Source organism: Arachis hypogaea, chromosome 9 (genome assembly GCF_003086295.3).
Source record: "Arachis hypogaea cultivar Tifrunner chromosome 9, arahy.Tifrunner.gnm2.J5K5, whole genome shotgun sequence".
NCBI lineage: Eukaryota > Viridiplantae > Streptophyta > Magnoliopsida > Fabales > Fabaceae > Arachis > Arachis hypogaea.
Window position 1 is genome coordinate 112,868,707 of NC_092044.1, and position 19,181 is coordinate 112,887,887.

At 30.1% G+C, this 19,181-nt stretch overlaps 1 protein-coding gene across 1 annotated transcript; it reads left to right on the top strand.

The window, feature by feature from the left end:
• Positions 1 to 1,578: 1,578 nt before the first annotated feature.
• LOC112712025 (2-oxoglutarate and iron-dependent oxygenase domain-containing protein CP2) lies at positions 1,579 to 5,904 on the top strand. The gene is made up of 9 exons (XM_025764800.3): positions 1,579 to 2,408; positions 2,769 to 2,816; positions 3,102 to 3,278; positions 3,372 to 3,522; positions 3,622 to 3,708; positions 4,275 to 4,399; positions 4,958 to 5,076; positions 5,340 to 5,451; positions 5,546 to 5,904. The coding sequence occupies exons 1-9, from the start codon at positions 1,971 to 1,973 to the stop codon at positions 5,573 to 5,575; spliced, it is 1,287 nt and encodes a 428-aa protein (XP_025620585.1). The 5' UTR covers positions 1,579 to 1,970; the 3' UTR covers positions 5,576 to 5,904.
• The last annotated feature ends 13,277 nt before the right edge of the window (positions 5,905 to 19,181 follow it).

Genomic DNA, 19,181 nt, shown 5'->3' on the forward strand with positions numbered 1-19,181 from the left:
CAGTACACTAGAAGTGTTCCAACTCAAGTGCGCTGCAGCTGAATTGGAGCCAACTCCTGGCCGCCATCCCAGATGTCACCCATTTCACGGGTGACAACCACAAAATGGCACCTGGACCATTTCGTGGCCGCCGCCCTAGAGTTGGAACCTGCTGCTTCTTGTTCCATTCCGTGGGCGCTTCACCTAAAATCACAATGAAACCCATTTCGTGGGCGGTGGGCAAGACTTGGGCCTGCATATTTCAGTAACATTTTCCTACAGTGCGTATTCTGGGAATTAAAGTTTTTATCATATCTAATTATATAAAAAGGACAGAAAAACATAGAAAATAAAAATTATATAGTAACATTCAATTATGGGCAAACATAGGGTTTTATCCCAATGAGTTTATAGCTCAAATGATATAATTTTTCTATACTTATCTAAGAAGTTGGGATTTGAGTCTCTCTATCTTTAGTAAAAATAAAAATTTGAAAAAAAGAGAGTTTTATAATATTTTGATCTAGACCCAAAATAAAAGTTATTTTTAACACTTATAAATCAGCTCAAAATATCAAAATAAAAAATTCAATAGTTTTTGAATAAGTAATAACTAAGAGTCTTAATTTATTTTTAATTATTTTTAAATACTAAATGAATACAAAAATATATATTTTTTAAAATTAAAAAAATAAAAATGATAATTAAAAGGACAATTTTAGATTTTCAATAATTTTTCTTTTAAATAAATCTTTTATCAATAAAACATTCAAATATAGACAATTATCTTGGCTTAATGAAATATACATATTATAATTAGTTCTTTAAATTAGTTTTTGAAAAAAAAATAAATTTGTTTTTTAAAAATTTTAAGTCAGTTATTTTAGTCTTTCTAATACTTTCGTTATTAACGATGTTAAAAGACACCGCAATACATACCTAATAATCTTAATAAGCGGCTAACATAATAAATTTATAAAATTAAATCAAACTAACCCCAAATTAAAGAATTTGAGAGTTTTAAGTTCTTCTCTTCGTTTGGTTTTGATTTGATATAATTTCATAAACTTATCAAGTTAATAATTAATTCAATTTTTTTATATGTGTATTGTAATATTACTTAACTTATTTAGGGTGGCAACGCGGTGGGTAGGGGCGGATTTTTGCACTACCCGACCCCGCTCCGCCGTACATCAACGCGTATAGAACTCGTCCCGCTTCTACCCGTGGGTAATAAAATGTTGAACCCTAACCCATCCCGCCTCTACCCGCCTCTATAATTATTAAAATTCAATAAATAAAATTTAATTTCAAAATTTATATAACCATCAACACCTACATAACATAAATTAAAGTAAAAATTTAAATATAATACAATATTATTAATTATTTACTAATTATTTTATATATTATACATATTATATATTAAAATTATATATATTATATATATAGCGGGGCAGATAGGGACGGGTATTACCTAAACCTGCTCTGCCCCTTCTAAGAACCCGCCCCACTAAAAATCTGCCCCGATACCCGCTCTGAACGGGTAGGAATAGAATGAATACCACATATTCGAGTAGTATTGTTATTCCTAAACTTATCACATTAATAAATTCTAATGCCGTTCATAAAAAAATTAACGTAATTAATTTAAAATATTTAGTCACCAAAAAAATTTTAAAATATTTAAAAAATAAATCTGATTAAAAATATATTTTATGACTAATTTACAAAACGAGTGACCCTTCAAATTATATTCTTGGACGAATAATTAATTGTGGTTTTTATGTTGATTAAGATCTTGAGGTTTCAGCAGTGAGAAAGGAGCGACTGACAAGAGAAGAAGAGCTTCCACATGGAAGTGAGTCTGAGTCAGAGACTCTCTTCCGCTCTCAAAAATTGAACGTTACTTGCTCTGAACCCTAAACCACCCTCAATGTTCTCATAACATATAATAAAGCCCTATTCTTTTTCACTCTTTTCTCTCAAAAATGGCTCATCAAAACGGTTCATTTCCCCGCATAACCTATCAGCAACAGCTTCAGCTTCTTCAGCAGCAACAGCAGCAGGTTCTTATTCAGCAGCAGCATCATCTTCAGCAGCGACACCAACAACACCAACGACAACAACAACAACAGCTGGAACAACACCCCCGCGTGTCCACCAACATCATCGCAAACGGACACGTGGCTGGGCCACAGAATCAGAGGTTATCGTTGACGCCATGTTCGACGCGATTGCGCTCGGACCCAAAGCAAGACCACAAGCCCGATAACTACGAAGACCTGCAATTGGGGTTCGACCCACGCGTGTTCAGCTCGCTGGAGCAATACATGCCACCCGACATGCTCAACAAGCCGCGTGATGTTAAGGCTCAGTATATGAGTAGCATTCTCATGCGATATTCCTCTGAGGGTGATCGTGTTCGGGTATCATTCAATTTCCCAGCTTTTCTCTGTTTTGTTCAATTTGTTGGAAAGTAAGGGTTTTTGAATTTGGGTGGCGCGTGGTTTTGTATAAAAACTTGATTTTGATGTTGCCCTTGATTGGAAATGCAGTGTTGCTTTGACTTGGGGAGATTATGAGAGAATTTAGCGGAAGATGTTGTGTATTTATTGTTTTTGGAGTGGGAAAGGAGAAATTTTTATTCTGTTTCAAATTTCAATCCCCTTTTTGCAGTGATATGAATACTTCACGTTTTCCCCCTATTTTGTGCTATGTTTTTGCCTTTGGCGTTATTTTGTTGTTCACATTTTTCACATTTTGTTGTTCTGTGTTGGACTGAACAGATTCAAAAGCACAAGGAATATAGGCAGAAGATCATGTCCACTTATCAAGTAAGTTTTCTTGGGAATGGGTTTTGGTTTGTCCCTTTCTAACTAAATTTTGATGGTTTCATTTATGATCTTTAACTGTTGGAATGCTGTTCATGGGATAATCTAAGACTTCTGATGGAGGCACCTTTTATTTGGCACTTATTTTTTGGAACCTGAAACGATCCCATTTTGATGCCAGAATTTGCTGACCTGAGAACTGTTATCTTGTCTTCTTCTCTATATGTGGCATGTGCGTGCTAATTATTCATGATCTTACCAATTGTTGACTGCACCTTTCTTTTGTAGCCATTATATAAGGAGATATATACCATGGATGCTGAAAACTTTTTTGTGCCCTCGTTTCTCGATGCAATTAGAGAAAATACGGAAGCAGGTTTTAGACGAATACTGGCTGAACCCACAAGAGGAATTTATACATTTGAAATGCTTCAACCAGAGTTTTGTGAAATGTTGGTATCTGAGGTATCACAATTCTTTCCGCTCCCTTTAAAGTGTGTTATCATATCTGCTCTACATTTGCATTTTATGTTTTCTCATCAAGATTTGATTGCTTAGGTGGATAATTTTGAAAGATGGGTCCACGAGTCCAAAATCAAAATCATGCGACCTAATACAATGAATAAATTTGGTGTTGTTCTTGATGACTTTGGCATGGAAAGCATGCTTGATAAACTGATGAAAGATTTCATACGTCCCTTATCACGAGGTTATTTTTGTTTATCTTCATGAGAGACTCAGAATTAACATAAAGAAAAACTAAGTAAACAAGTTCGTGTACTTACCCTTGCAATTTGAAATTTTGTAGTTTTCTTTGCTGAATTCGGTGGATGCTCTCTGGACACTCATCATGGATTTATTGTTGAATATGGGATCCACAGGGATAGAGAACTTGGTAGGTTTTGAAGCTCAGTATTCTTGTGAGTTTCTTATTGCCTAAGGCTTGGAATCTGCAACTTTTTTTTTGTTCAAAGATGAGTTATATGCATGTTGTTTCCAGCAATTCTACTCAGGGTTTAATATTAACTCACTTTACAATACTCTTTATGGTATTTACTTTAGCGTTTAGTGTTAAGAGCTCCGATGATTCTATGAAATGCATAGATGCCAGTCAGATTTGTTGAGTTTAGTAGGATATCTTTTCTCTGTCCTGACTGACTGAATTTCAGTTATTGTCCAATTTATGTTTATTTTTAAAATTCAAGTTCAGTCTAACAAAAGATGGGCTCTTGTTGCCTTATATTTACTGTTCAATGCGGTTAGATATTTTCCTCTTGCTGATTTAATAGTATACTCAATCTATTTCCTTCTTGTATTGCGTACCCGTATGCTTACATATGTTCTCTATCATACAAATGTATTATTTACTTTGATTTCTTTCACACCAGACTTCTGTCTTCCCTCTCAACCCTGTAGCTTTATTAGCCTTTTGTTGAAGTCTTAAGAGCAATATTTTTGCAGGCTTCCATGTAGATGACTCAGAAGTTACCTTGAATGTTTGCTTGGGTAAAGAATTTTCCGGTGGAGAACTGTTCTTCCGGGGTGCTCGATGTGATGCACATGTGAATTCAGATTCCCAACTAGAGGTATGTTGACATCTTTACTGTATTTTGGACTCAATACCATGTATTTAGCTATATATTCTTCAGCATGTATGAATACATTCTTAAAGTTAAACTGAGTAATTAGTAACATTGATGATTCATATTATTTGAATAAAAATTCTGGATGTTACATATTCCCCTGACTCTGCTCTTGCTAATAGCTGAATAAGACGTTCTCCTTTTCCACATCATGTTATCTGTTAAAATACAGATTCTTTCCGAAGTTTAGATTAAAAATTATGTATATGTTTTTTTCTTTGTATAGAAGCTTAATACGTAGATTCTAATTTGTCGTGTAAGCTGAGACCTGAGACAATCCAAATTGAGGGCAATAACGCGTCATGTTTGTTGGGGTGTGATTAAGGCAGAAATGCAATAGCTAGCGCTTCCTAGATATTTTGAATTGAGCTGTGTTGATTTCATATAAATCATGCTCTACATTAAACGATATTATAGCAGTATTGGAATAGTATTGACTGAATATAAGTACTAATGGATTTTATTTGAACCTTTGTTATAAACCCAATCAAATCCTTGTAGGAGATCTTCGATTATTCCCACGTTCCAGGACAGGCAATTCTTCATAGTGGTCGTCATCGGCATGGTGCCAAAGCGACAGTATCTGGGAAGCGAATGAATTTGATTCTGTGGTGTAGAAGGTATTTGCATCACTTGTTTCATTACTTAAGGAAATGCAAATGAATAATCCTGGCCCCTTGCATCATTGAAATAGCAAATTTTTCATGTATGCGTATTTCAAAGTATATAGATTATAGATTGCCATCGAAGTTTTCTTTCTTTCTTTTTTCATCGTCTGTTGGGGCTTAACATAAAATTGAGTTCCAATAAACATCAGGAAGATTTAAGCTTGATATTATGGTATTATCTATGGTAAATAACATCTGCATGAACCGTCGTGTAGCTCAACATTTAGAGAGATGATCAAGTATCAGAGAGCGTTTGCTGGCTGGTGTGGAGAATGCCGGCGCAAGAAGAAGGAGAGAGAGCGGTTATCAATTGCAGCAACCAAACAGGTAAGAAGCCTTTCTGAGATACAGAGGAACTTCATGGCTAATCTCATAATCGTTCATACATGAAACTAATTTAGTTCTTGTCATCACTTTTCAGGAATTGCTTAAGAGAAGAATGGCCCTATAACCATGCACATCGAAATGGTGCTTGTATAGTTTCTTTTTTATTATGTTTATGAATTATGAGAATGTCAACTTTTTTTTTTAGGTCAATTGAGAATATCAACTTTATGTATAGAAGAAATACCCTTTCCTCCTCCTCTCTTTCTTGTCACTCAACCGGCCTTCTCTCCTTTTTGTTTTTGGTAATTCTGGATTCGGTCGGAGTTATGTATTTTGAATAGGATTAATGTGATTTTGAGGCTCAAGTAGTAAGGGTGTATTTTATAATGTTAATGAACACTAGTGAAAAGGAATTATTAGTTTTTACATTTGAATGTTACATATAGCAAGAAATTAACTTTTGTTCCTTTTTCTTTTTTAAAAGTCATATACACTTTCTTCCTTTTAAGTAATTTCAATTTAAGAAGGTATGTTAAATGAAGGTTAGTAATAATACTTGCAAAGTAATTTCACAGCAAGAATTTCAATTTAAACTGCTATTCGTTGAAACCAAATTAAGACCTTAACCTTTTGCTTTTTAAGTAGCAGGATAGAAAGGGAAATTGAAAAAAAAGAGAGGGTATTGTGGAAAAATTAATCAAATGATGGTTGAAAAATAATATTAAGACTGTTGTTGTGAAAAGTGTGGAGGGACAGAGAGAGAAATTCTTGGTGTGGTGGAGCAATTACTCAGAAACCAATCGAATGTCTTGTTTGAATCCTGTGAGTGGTGTCACATTCACATTGGCTGAAAGTAACTACAAATAAAGAACCTCTTTCACTTTCCAAAATGAAGTTTTCAGTTCAGTCTTCGCTGTAACCAAACTGCCAATTTGACTTAACTGTCACAAGCTAGCACCTACTTTCCATTGATATTTTTTCTACTTTTCATGTGCGACAAATTAAGCTACTATACTCCAGATTTTGTTAAGCCTTTGAAAACTATCAAAATTTATTATTTTTAGTTATCAGTTAGTTATTAATATATAGGATAAAACATGTTAAATTATTAGAATAAAAAAGTTGAGTTATGAATTACGTAATGACAAAAAATAATAAATTCTAATAGTCTCTTAGTATTTTTTATCGAATCCCACTAGGAAATTAATAGAGTATTTATACAATATATATAATAGGCTATTTATTTGATCCTATGAGTTAAAAAATAAACATTCAGAGCAAAATACTACTAATTTCTCAAATACAATACATCTATACTATCCAGAATAAACATCTGGGTACCAAAGATAATAAACATCTGATATTCTACTGAATCGAACATTTTTGTATCTCCATTATACACATTGTATAGATACTCCATTGGCTCCCTATACTTTTTCTTTTCGGTTACATATCACTACTCTTACTATAGGTATTATAATCGTGAATATTATTGTGAAAAGTGATATTCTTATGATGAGGAAATTGAAGAGCAAGTTCCTTCAAGAATGGCATTAAAATGTTGAGAGGGAGCTATATTGGTGCTTTTATGAGACATTGACATGCATAATAATGTCTTAGCCGTGCACACTGCACAGTGCATACCCACCAAGATATTAGGACATGCTCACCTGTCAACCCTACCTTATGTTTAATAACCACTCAATCTTATGGACTATATTTCTCTAATCTGTATATTAAAACTTTTAAAGGATTATTTGAGGTATTAAGCATATATATTTAGCCTTCAAACATATTATTATAATCAAAGGAGCGCTTTATTCTTATAAATAAAATTTTTCAACACCAAATGGTGGTTGTATACATCTTAATATATATATATATATATATATATATATATAACAAAAGTAGATCTTGTAATTCACTGATTCTGACACAAATCAAAATTTACACTAACGAACAAGAGATGTCTCTGTCCAGAGAGGGAAAAAAAAAGAGATATCGACTTCATTGTTTTAGTATCACTTTTGAAGTTTTGATATATCCATCTTTAATTATTAGGTATTTCGAGATAGCGAGTTCATTATTTCACTACTAAGAATTAACAAAGGTAGATATTCAAGTATAGTTATCTTTGTATAAAATTAATAATTAAAATTTATTAAATAATTTAATATATTTAACTAAATTATCATCTAACAAATACATTTGAGTTTTCGTCTTTTACAAAACTATTGGAGCGAACAATCCAAATAGTAGCGAAAAATGCGAGCAAGCATTCATTCCTTTTATGAAAATTCTAAGAAGGAAAACTTTAATAGTTAACGGTGGCATCCAATTAAGAACATCTATACCCGAGTTAAGAAGAATACATAATAAAAAATGATGAAGATAATCAACGTTATCTTGAACTTTATATGACAGATTTTTTTCGCAATAGTCTTGTGAAGCTAAGTTTTGAAGGAACTAATAACGTACCTGCTTAAAATTGTTAGTGGAAAAGGCATCATTTTTTAAAAAAAAGTCTCTAACAGACTTTGTTGTCAGGCCCATTATTACACCCAAAAAAACTTTTATCAAGAAATATTTGTTAATAGACACACATGTACTTAAGGTTGTCAAACTCGCGAGTTTAAGTAAATTTATGGAGTTGATCTAAATTTAACTTATAGACTTGTATGAGTTTATCTATTATAATTTTTTTTAAAAAAATTATATATATCGTGTATAAGATATATGTTTACTCAAATATAGCCATTAAAATTCAACAATTTCAACATAAAAAAACATAATAAATTAACATAATACTACAATTATAACAAGTACTCTAGAATACACATTCAAATCCTTTAGTTATTACATAGTTATCCACTAACAGTTACAAAGTTATTCACTATCAAAGTTGGTAAATTCCAGAGTTTCAAATATTCAGATTCAGTAACAAGTAACAATTAACTAGCACTAATAAGTAACAACTACAAATTACAAGAAGTAACAATTAAGAATAGACTAAACTAACATTAACAAGTAACAACTACAACATGCAGCAATTCAGTAACTATTTCTCTTAAACATACCTGAATCTAAATGGCTGAATGGAATAGACTCAATTGAAAAATTAGGCATTGCTGTGCTGTGCAAGCAGACAAGAACAAATGACAACAAAATACACGACTAATCGACAGAGAACACGACGAACGAAAGAGGATGTGACGAATGACAGTAGCGTGGCGTTGGCAGAGGCTCCACGAGTTCACGAGCTTTGATGCATAATAGAGTCAATAGAGAGTAGAATGAGAGAGTGAGAATGAGAGAACAACGGTGAGAAAGACAGTAATGAGCTATTTAGGGAACGGCAAATGGCGAACGACGGTAAGGGCTGAGAGAAGAGAGTGACTGAGTGAGTGCAGCGAGAAAAAAATGAGAAATTTTGTTGTTTAGATTACATTCATATGTTGCTTTTTTTTTTTAAGTCCAAAACAACTCTGTTTTTGCGAAAAAAAAGCCAACCAAAATAAATTGACTAATTCACTCGTAAATTCGCAAATTTATACGAGTTTATCCAAATCTACTTAAATTTATCTAAAAACGAGTTTGTGTTTGAGTTAATTCTAAAATTTGACAACAATACATGTACCTTATACTTATCCGTATTGTATTATCTAAATAAATAATTATTACTTGTAGACTGTTTTTTGTTTCCCTTCATTATTAAAATGTATGTATCTCTGTCTAAGCTCTCAGACACATCTAATAAACACGGAATTTGATGCTAAGATTCCTCTCTCGAGTGTTCGCTATAGCCAGTACGTATATGCAAAAATCAGGTTATAGATTATTATTCCAATAAAACATAAGTTGAAATATAAAATATATATTAAATAATATATATATTAATTATTTTTCATTTCTAAAGCTTTATTTTTCTTATATAAATGATTTTAAGTATTTAATGTAAGCAAACAATGTGAATTTAATCCACTGAGCACTGACTCCTGCATGTGTGAAAAGAATGAGTGAGAAAGAGAAAAAGAGAAAGTAATGATATTATTGTTTAATTCTGAGTCTTCATCAGATAAATATAGCGTGGCTTGAAGTTGAAGGTGCTTCTCTGGTGACTAATACAGTTGACCAATTGATTGAATCAAAGACTCTTTGGATACCTAATTCTAATTTCTAGAGAATCTTCTGGATACTCTTTCATCCTGAAGCTTCCTGCAGGTAAAATAAAGTATACTTTTATTATATTATGATTTATTATATAATTTTGTTTTAATATATATGATGAGTGCATATTCTGATACAATTGAAATCAAATGTTGGTTATTTAATGATAATGGTGCCAACTCGCTACCCGCCGAGACCCCTCGAAAGCAACAGTTTTTGTTTGTGTCGTTTTCGTTGTTACCTTTCTCTGTTGCCATCTATGCCCTTCAACACTGCTTCTACCCAATTTCTATATCTCGCTCGACTCTTCCACCGTTTTTTAAACTTTTATTTTCAAGATTCTACAGGCAGTTGTATTCATTTAAAATTATAATCCTCTACGTTACCAATAGCATTTCTCTCAATTCTTATTTATAATTATATTTTTATATTTTTATAAATGTCTCTAATAAAAATATTTCTTTTATTATTATATTTAATAAAAATATTTTTATAAATATATATTTTAAATATATCTCTTTTTATATGTGTTTAAAATATAATAATTAATTATTATTAGTAATAAGTTGATAACTAATATACTAGTACTCTTATAACTTTTTTAAAATTAATATCTAAAAATAATTAATAATAATTTAATCAAATTTATTAAATTATCTAATCACTTTTAAATATTAATTTCATATGTATAGATAATTGCATATAAATTTTTACTGTAAAAATAATAATTACGCTGATTAATTTCGATCAAATGTGGTACGACTTCGGTCAAACTGGTTTAAACTAATTACTTGTATATAAATGGGTTAACATCTATTTTTTATATGCTAAAAATTATAAATTATGTTAAAAATATTATCATTCACATATTTCTTTTTAATTATCGGTTTAAACATGTAGAATAAGTATAGTTTCATAATATAATATCAATATATATATATAATTTTAAACAAATCAAAAGAGATTTTTGTGTGAAAAAAATTAGAAATATAATTATTTATGTATTTCTTTTATTAATATAAATTTAAAAACAAATAATTTTATAACAAATTAATTTGAAATGAGTTTAATATATGGAAAAGTGGTTTAATGTAGTTTCCAACTATTATGAATTTATTATAAATAATCAAATATATGTATTTTTAATTTATTTTTAATATTTATTTTTTATATATGACTGATATAGTATTTTTTTGTACATGTATTATTGTACTGTAAAACACTTCTAATTGAAAGTGGCGCCATGCACTTTGCGAGTTTGCAATAACTGCAAACTAAATATTTGTAATTTAAAATCAAATATGTAATTGTGATTCATTACATTCAATAGATTATATTAATAATGACTTAATGTGGGTTTAATAACGTAACCTATTACTTAGTATTGTAATGTTAATGTAATTGCGTTGAAATTAAATTTGATGAAACAAAGGCACACCCTAATTACATCATCTCAACTTTGAGATTATATTTGCATGTGATGTGGTCCTTGCACAATTTGAATCCTTCTTATCGTGTAATTTTGTGTAGTTAGGTGACAAAGATTCAATTTACACAAAAAAAAATGTTTAACTTTTTATACTTTTTAATAATTTAATCAAATCTTTCCACCAAAATCTTTTTATAAAGTTTTTAAAAGTTAAAAAACCCTCTATTATGTTTTTACAATTAAAAAGATGAGGTGCTTGTTTTTAAGTTTTCAAATGTTAAATGTATTTTTGAAAATACTTTTGAAGATAATTTTTAAAATTAGTTCGTGTGTTTTCTAAAATAAAAAAATTTTTAATATAACTTTATATATTGATAAATATCTATATTTATTCTCATTATTTATTATATTTATTATATATTATAAATATTTTAAATTAAAAAGTTATAAAAAATAACTTTTGTAGTTTTAACCTATTACAAATTATTTTTATTTTTATTTTCTACATAAAACTACTAAAATTTAAAAAAATAAAATAAAAGTTAAGTTTAATGAATTACTACTCTAGAAAAACCAAAACTTTGCCCAACCAAATATGAAGCTAATTAGTAATTTAGTAGTGCTTACTATACTTGGGACACTCTTACCTAACTCCATTTTGAGCTAGCTAGCCAGTTGCCTCTATATGTGGCTGTATCATGAAGTGATGCTAGTAAATTCTTATCAAAGATTAGAGCATTTCAAGGTCAACTAAACAAAGAAAGAAAGAAAGAAAGAAAGAAAGAAAGAAAGAATTAATAATGAGTTGTTAGGGCATGGCTATTGTGTCTAAACCGGATTTGTGATTTAATTTCCAAACCTAATTAGCTTGACTTGACTTATATACTGATGAATTCGGTCAAGATATTTTGGATTAGTTATATTTTTATAGACGTAATTTTGTTTTGGTGTTTAAAATTTAAAGTGTCCTATTTTAATTTAAAAAGATTTCATTTAGTTTTTATGCAGTTCTACTATGAGGTTAAAATTAAATAATTAACGAAATATTTTATATGACAGCAGTATAAGAACAAAGTCTATAATGTATAATCTGAAGAATAATTACAAGTTTCAGATGTACAAAATCAACTGTAGATGCATTAATATATTTATTTATCTTTTTTTACAAATTAAATAAAAATATTTTTTATATATAAAACTAAGAAACAAGAATGATAAATAAATGTATTAATGCATCTGTCAGGTTAAAATTAAATAATTAACGAAATATCTTATATGATAGCAATACAAAAACAAGGTCTATAATGTATAATTTAAAGAATAATTACAAGTTTCAGAGACACAAAATCAATCGTGGATGTATTAAGATATTTATTTATCATTTTTTTTACAATTTAAATAAAATATTTTTTATGGAATTAAGAAGAATGATAAATAAATATATTGACGTATTTATGATTAATTTTTTCCTCTAAAATTTGTACTTATTCACTATATTATTAACTTTTCTTGTATTATTATTATTATTATTATTATTATTATTATTATTATTATTATTTAAAATATTTTGTTAATTATTTAATTTTAATTTCACAATAAAATTATATTAAAATTAAATATTTTTTAAATTTAAATAAAATATTTTTAAACCATAAAAACTAAAACAAAATTACGTCAAAAATATAAGAAACGAATTTAATCCTTTATCCTTTATATATTTATAGAAAAGATTGGTTTAGGCAATTGAGATGCATCAATCAAATAATTGGAGAAATTGCATGGTATGATCTCATAACAATAGGTTAGGATAATCACCGAGTGAGATGGGACTACTTGTCTACTAGAAGATAAGAAACCTATGAATTGAAACTTGTCCTTCAATTAGTTAATTAATAAGCCTTATCATCGTCATCATCAAGTTGTGTATTACCCGCCAACATTATTTTTGTCTCTTAGCTCATTTGCCCTTTTCCACTTGGATTTCAATCACCCAAAAGTGTGTGCAGTGTTGCACTTAATATATGGTTATTTCGAGATATGGGTAAGCTTATTGGCTCATGCATGGCTTTTTATTGGTGTCTTAATTTATGTTTTTTTTAATTATTTTTTCAATAATTTAAAAAATATTATATTCATATAAAAAATCAATCAACAAAATATTTATTATATATTTGTATATAAATATATATTATATATTATATTTTTATTTTTAATATGTATTTTATATATATATATATATATATATATATATATTATACAAATAATTAATTTCATGACTATTTTTTTATACACTTAATATGTTAATACTTAAATGATAAAAACTTAAATATAATATATATATATATATATATATATATATATTGTGTGTTATTTTTTTTTAACATCAAAATATATTTAAAATTTTATTTAAAAATTATAAAAATAATTAAGAGAATAAATTAGGACTTTTAGCTTTTTTTTTGTTTCATATGCGCTCGGTTAGTTAATATTTTCAAAGTATAGTCAAATATAAATTGTTTGTATATATATGAAAAGCACATATATAACAAATTAAGTCTTTTAAGTTGATAAGGTTCAATTATTTGAAATTATTGGCTTATTATTTTTAATTAAAAATATTCAAATATTTTTCTTTGTTAGTTAGGATTTTCTAGCCAATACTTTAGGCCAACAATTTTACTTTTATATTATTAGAATTTATGATAATATAATACTCTTTGGATATTATACGTATACGTTTGCTAGCTAATTAAGTATTCTTCCAAAAACTAATAATAATAATAATAATAATAATAATAATAATAATTCCAGTCTCATTCGTTTATTAGGGTAAAAAATCTTGCAATTTTAGATTTAACCATTTTAGCAAGCATGAGAGTGCATATTAATTTGTTATCTATTAGTGACGAATAAATGGATTAGTCCGATGCATTTGATCTATTTTTGCAGCATTCACATCTAGCTGAACTTTGTTCTATATTTTAGAGGTATATAAAAGAATAAAAATTTGTGTGCAGTTAATTTTATGGGTAATTTAGAGCCGCAAAAATATAAAAGTGTTTGAGAAAAAAATGATAAAAATTGATAGTAGATGAAATATAATTAAGGCCTTAATAAATCAATAGAAAAAAAGAAAAAAATGTAAACAACAAAAAGATAAATAAAGTACAATATAGTGATAAAAGAAAATGTATATAATAGTGTTGTACTGTATACATATCGAATTTAAATTTTTATATAACAAAAAAATACTTGACTGATAAAAAAATAGATTTTACTGTTTAATAGAAGAAATAGCAAATGAAACTTCGTAATGCTACTGTTTATATTCTGATACAAAATATAAGTCAGATCTAAAATAGAAAAAATTCAAAAGATAGCTATCGAATAATCGACTTCCTAAAAAGTCAGATAGAATGTTAGGAAATGATAATTTTTGTTGAAGGAGTTATAATTTTTCCTAATATCTCTCACCTACCTCTAGAAGAGATATCACAACAACTCCTAAAAAAAGAGACGATTATCCATCACTAATAGTGAAACTATTTCATCATCTATAAATACACTGACACCCCTTAGGTATATTCAAGTTCCAATAGACTTAAATATGCTTAATCACTTGCTGACTTAGGTATATGAGTGTCTTGCAAGTACCACTCCTACCTTTTCAAACACACAACTCGGACGGTATCGGAGTATTTTGCAGGTACCACTCCCCACCTTTTCAAACACACAACTCGGACGACAGCTCTACAAATCAGAGATTATTCTTTCGAGTATTTGGACCTCGCATCCGAGCCCAAATTCCATCCATGTTTAAGTAACCCTAGAACAGCTACATTAAAAATAATTCAAGTGGAATTACAGTATATGTTTTGAAAGAAACGCACAAAAAAAATATAACTATAGTTGATCCATACCATTAAAGTAGGACCGACGTTATACCTCAACAACAGCACATTTTAATAGTGCAATATACCAATTCAAAACCACGTCAGTTGTTCACTACGCCACTTATCTCGAGAGGAATCTGATCGTTAGCTCGGATACAAATCCGGGGATCTCGGACCCACTAACAAATCCCTCTAACCATAAATAGCACTGTTTAGATAATCAGAAGGCAGATCTCATCAGAAAGCACTTCATAGTAGCATATAGAGTATTATCTCTGCTTAGAAACTAACTTAAGCATCGGAGTCCTTTTTGCAGGTACTCCCCACTGCTCGGATGAGACTCATATTGGTGACGCGATCTTCAGCAGATACGGTTAACCAAGTCTCTTGGATCTCCAACCGACGTATACCTCGGTTCGAGTCCCTGAGCAGGAACATTTGGCGCCCACCGTGGGGCCCGAGAGTTCATTTTCACCCCTCGCTGAATCTTTAGCTTTAATTTATTTTTCATACTCGCACTGTGTATTTTCCTCTTGCAGGAAGTAAAGCATGACCGACCATTCCGAAACCCAACAGCGTTTTCAAAACAAGGCGCGCCCAGGGTAACTACTCAAATTCACCCAAAGGCCCTTGTGGACGCCTTTAGCTTGGAAAAGAGAAAAAAATAAATTTAGAGAGGCAACATGATTCAGAAATGACATCAAGATTTCAAAACCTCGAAGGAAAGCCCATGAATTAGGATGTAACTTAGAGGGGGCACAATTCAACTGAGTTAATACCATACATTCGAATGAAGTAAAAGACAATTTCAAGTTCAGCTCATAAAACAAACAAGTGTAAACATAAAAATACGCCCAATCCCCCCTTTTTTCAGAAACCCTCTCTTTCCCATTACAAGCAATCAGCTCCACTCTACAAACAGTACCCTTACAAACCCATTCCGAAGCATTAAGCGAAGCAAGCATCTTTGGATTTTGATAGAGAGACACACGACACTTGACATCAGCATGAACCCACTCATAAAGATCATCTTTTACTTCAACTACTTTATCCTCTGGTTTTTTCATTTTGACAGAAGACAGAAAAAGAAGAAAGAAAACTGAAGGTAAAAACAAAAACCAAAGACTAACCTCTAGATGCCATCTCCTTTCTTGCAAAACAGAGAAATGACAAAGCAAGCCCACAATACAGTAAGATCACACGATATAATTTACAAACCACCCCTAGCCGCTGGATCAAAAAACTGTTGATATGACCAATGACAACAAAGGCCACGATCCCCTCGATCCACGGGCCCACTAGCAGACCATCATCAAATATCTCTGGAAAACCGAGACATCAATAAATGCACCATTTTCATTTTCCATAAATCACTTTCATTTTCCACCTTTTCCTTTTTCCTCTATTTTTCATTATTCTTTCCTTACTTTATTTAAATTTAAATTTTACTGAAGGGCACGAACATCAAGGTCAAAACCAAGTCGAGTTTGGGGGCTCGGACATAGATCAAGATAACGTATAACGTCGGTCAAAAAAGCTCAACTTGCTCCCGACTATAGCAAGCTAAGTTTGGGGCCTGTGATCCGTACTAGTGAAGTAGGACCGACGTTATACCTCAACAACAGCACATTTTAATAGTGCAATATACCAATTCAAAACCACGTCACTTATCCACTACGCCACTTATCCCGAGAGGAATCTGATTGTTAGCTCAGATACAAACCCGAGGATCTCAGACCCACTAACAAATCCCTCTAAACATAAATAGCATTGCTCAGATAATCAGAAGACAGATCTCATCAGAAAGCACTTCATAGTAGCATAAAGAATATTATCCCTGCTCAGAAATTAACTTAAATATCGGAATCTTTTTTGCAGGTATTCCTCACTGTTCGGACGAGGCTCATATTGGTGACGTGATCTTCAGCAGATATGGTTAACCAAGTCTCTTGAATCTCCAACCGACGTATACCTCGGTTCGAGTCCTTGGACAGGAATAATAGTGATCAACAACAAAGATAGTAAATTAGCTATACTAAAAATTTATAAGAAATAGAACAAACAATAAAAAATCAAATTCTCAGTAATATAAAATTAGTACATAAAGGAGAGCAAAGATTTAAGCATAAAAAATAATGAGAAGGGATGGTAATAAAAAATTGAAGGAAATTAGATTAAGTGGGTGACTTAAAAGATGACCATAATACGCTAAACTGAAGTACTGGATAAGTGGACATTTTTAAGAGTAACAAGCTAATTTTGGTGATATAAAAGGGATAATATGCTTATTAATTTTTACACAGCAGGTAAAATTTGGATATTCAAAAGTGATAATTGACTTGTGTGGATGTGGCTGAAGAGGATGAGTTAGCAGTGGATACAATAATATCATTTAGAGTAAAAAGAAAAAAATAAAATGTACTTTTAGATGTATGTAGGGGTGGTAAATGGATATAAATTTGTCGAGTTGGTCTATATAATCCGTCAAAAAATACAGATTAAACAGAAAAATTAAGACGGTCACACTTCAAAAATTTGCCTAGTCCAAATTGCTTAAATCGCAGGTTTTGGCGGAATAGGATGAACCTTCTAGACAGATCCAGTACTTTTTTTTTTTGCTAAAAATATTTTTTGAAGATATTATAATTTAGTATTTTAGATTATTTTTTATGTTTAATTGATTATATTCTAAACTTGTAGATGTTTAATTATATGTTTTGAACAATATTTATTTTGTTTTAAATAATATTGATTTTATTATTTTGTTTCAAAAAACTTAATTTATGATTATTACATATTTATAATTTTAAATATTTTAATATTTGTGAATCTAAAAATTATAATTTTTTTATATTTTTAAAAATTATATTTATTAAAATAATTATAAAATTATATATATTATTTAATATTTAATAATAATAAAAATTAGATGAGACATAGTGCAATTTTAGAATGCTTCATTAGACAAAACAAAATGAACGAGTTAAACCCCAAAATGGTCTCTGAGATTGGCGTTTTGTACTGAAATTGTCCCTGAGATTCCAATTGCACTAATTACGTCCCTGAGATTGAAAAAAATGCACCATAGTAGTCTCTGACCCATTTTCTATTAACGACGTGATGACATGGCATGATAACGTGGACTGTAAGTGACACGTGTCACTTCATGATTTGACCACGTGTAATGCTAGGATGATGTGGTGACCAGTGACACGTGGCATGCTGACGTGGATAGTTGTGCCACGTGTCACAATGTTATTTGGCCACGTGTCCAGTTGTGCCACGTGTCACAACAGTATTCGTCCACGTGTCATCCATTATGCCATCGTTGTATATGCACCAAATTAGTCCCTCACTTTGCATTAAGTGACTCATTTTAGTCCCTGAAATTGAATGTCGTGCACCAAACTAGTCCCTTCATCAAATTTTCTCATTTTTTTCTATAAATTCAAAATTTTCAATATTTTTGAATGCATTAATTTCAATTCTATTTTTTCACACATTCTTCAAATGAAAGTGTTTTTATAAAATATTTTTCTCTTGCAAATACCCTATTCGCCGACTTAGAGTTAACGTGAAGGCTTTTCAAACACCTTCACTACCATCTCCAACCTCTTTCAATACTTTTATAAAATATTTTTTTTCTTGCGGATACCTCTAATAGCCGCCGTCTTGGAGTTGATGTGAAGGCATTTCAAGCTTCCCTCATTATCATCTCCGACCTCTTTCGTCTAGACTGCAAAGATCAAAAGTGATAGTGAGGGTGGTTGAAATACCTTCAATCTATCTCATTTATACATAACGAAAACGTATATTTCATAAGAAAAAAATATTTATTTTAATTATTAATTTCTTGTTAAAAACACATGTTTTTTTATGAAAAAAATATGTCTAATCAATCATATAATTATTTTTTTATAATAGCATATTTATATATTATAAAATTTACCAATATTAAATTATTAAAAAAATTATATAATTAAAACTAAAATCTTAAATTTTTTTTATAAAAGCACTTATATTTAAACGATATATGAAAAAATAGAATTGAAATTAGTGTATCCAAGATATTAAAATTTTAAATTTAAAAAAAATGAAAAAAAATTGGTGAAATGACTAGTTTGGTACACGACATTCAATTTCAGGGACTAAAATGAGTCACTTAATGCAAAGTGAGGAACTAATTTGGTGCATATACAACGATGACATAATGGATGACACGTGGACGAATACTGTTGCTA

Excerpts from the sequence above, each read along its gene's own strand:
- LOC112712025 (XM_025764800.3), top strand. The coding sequence starts at position 1,971 with ATGGCTCATCAAAACGGTTCATTTCCCCGCATAACCTATCAGCAACAG. Across the intron at positions 2,409-2,768 it reads CTGAGGGTGATCGTGTTCGG|ATTCAAAAGCACAAGGAATA; the intron begins GTATCATTCAAT and ends TGGACTGAACAG. Across the intron at positions 5,077-5,339 it reads TTGATTCTGTGGTGTAGAAG|CTCAACATTTAGAGAGATGA; the intron begins GTATTTGCATCA and ends ACCGTCGTGTAG.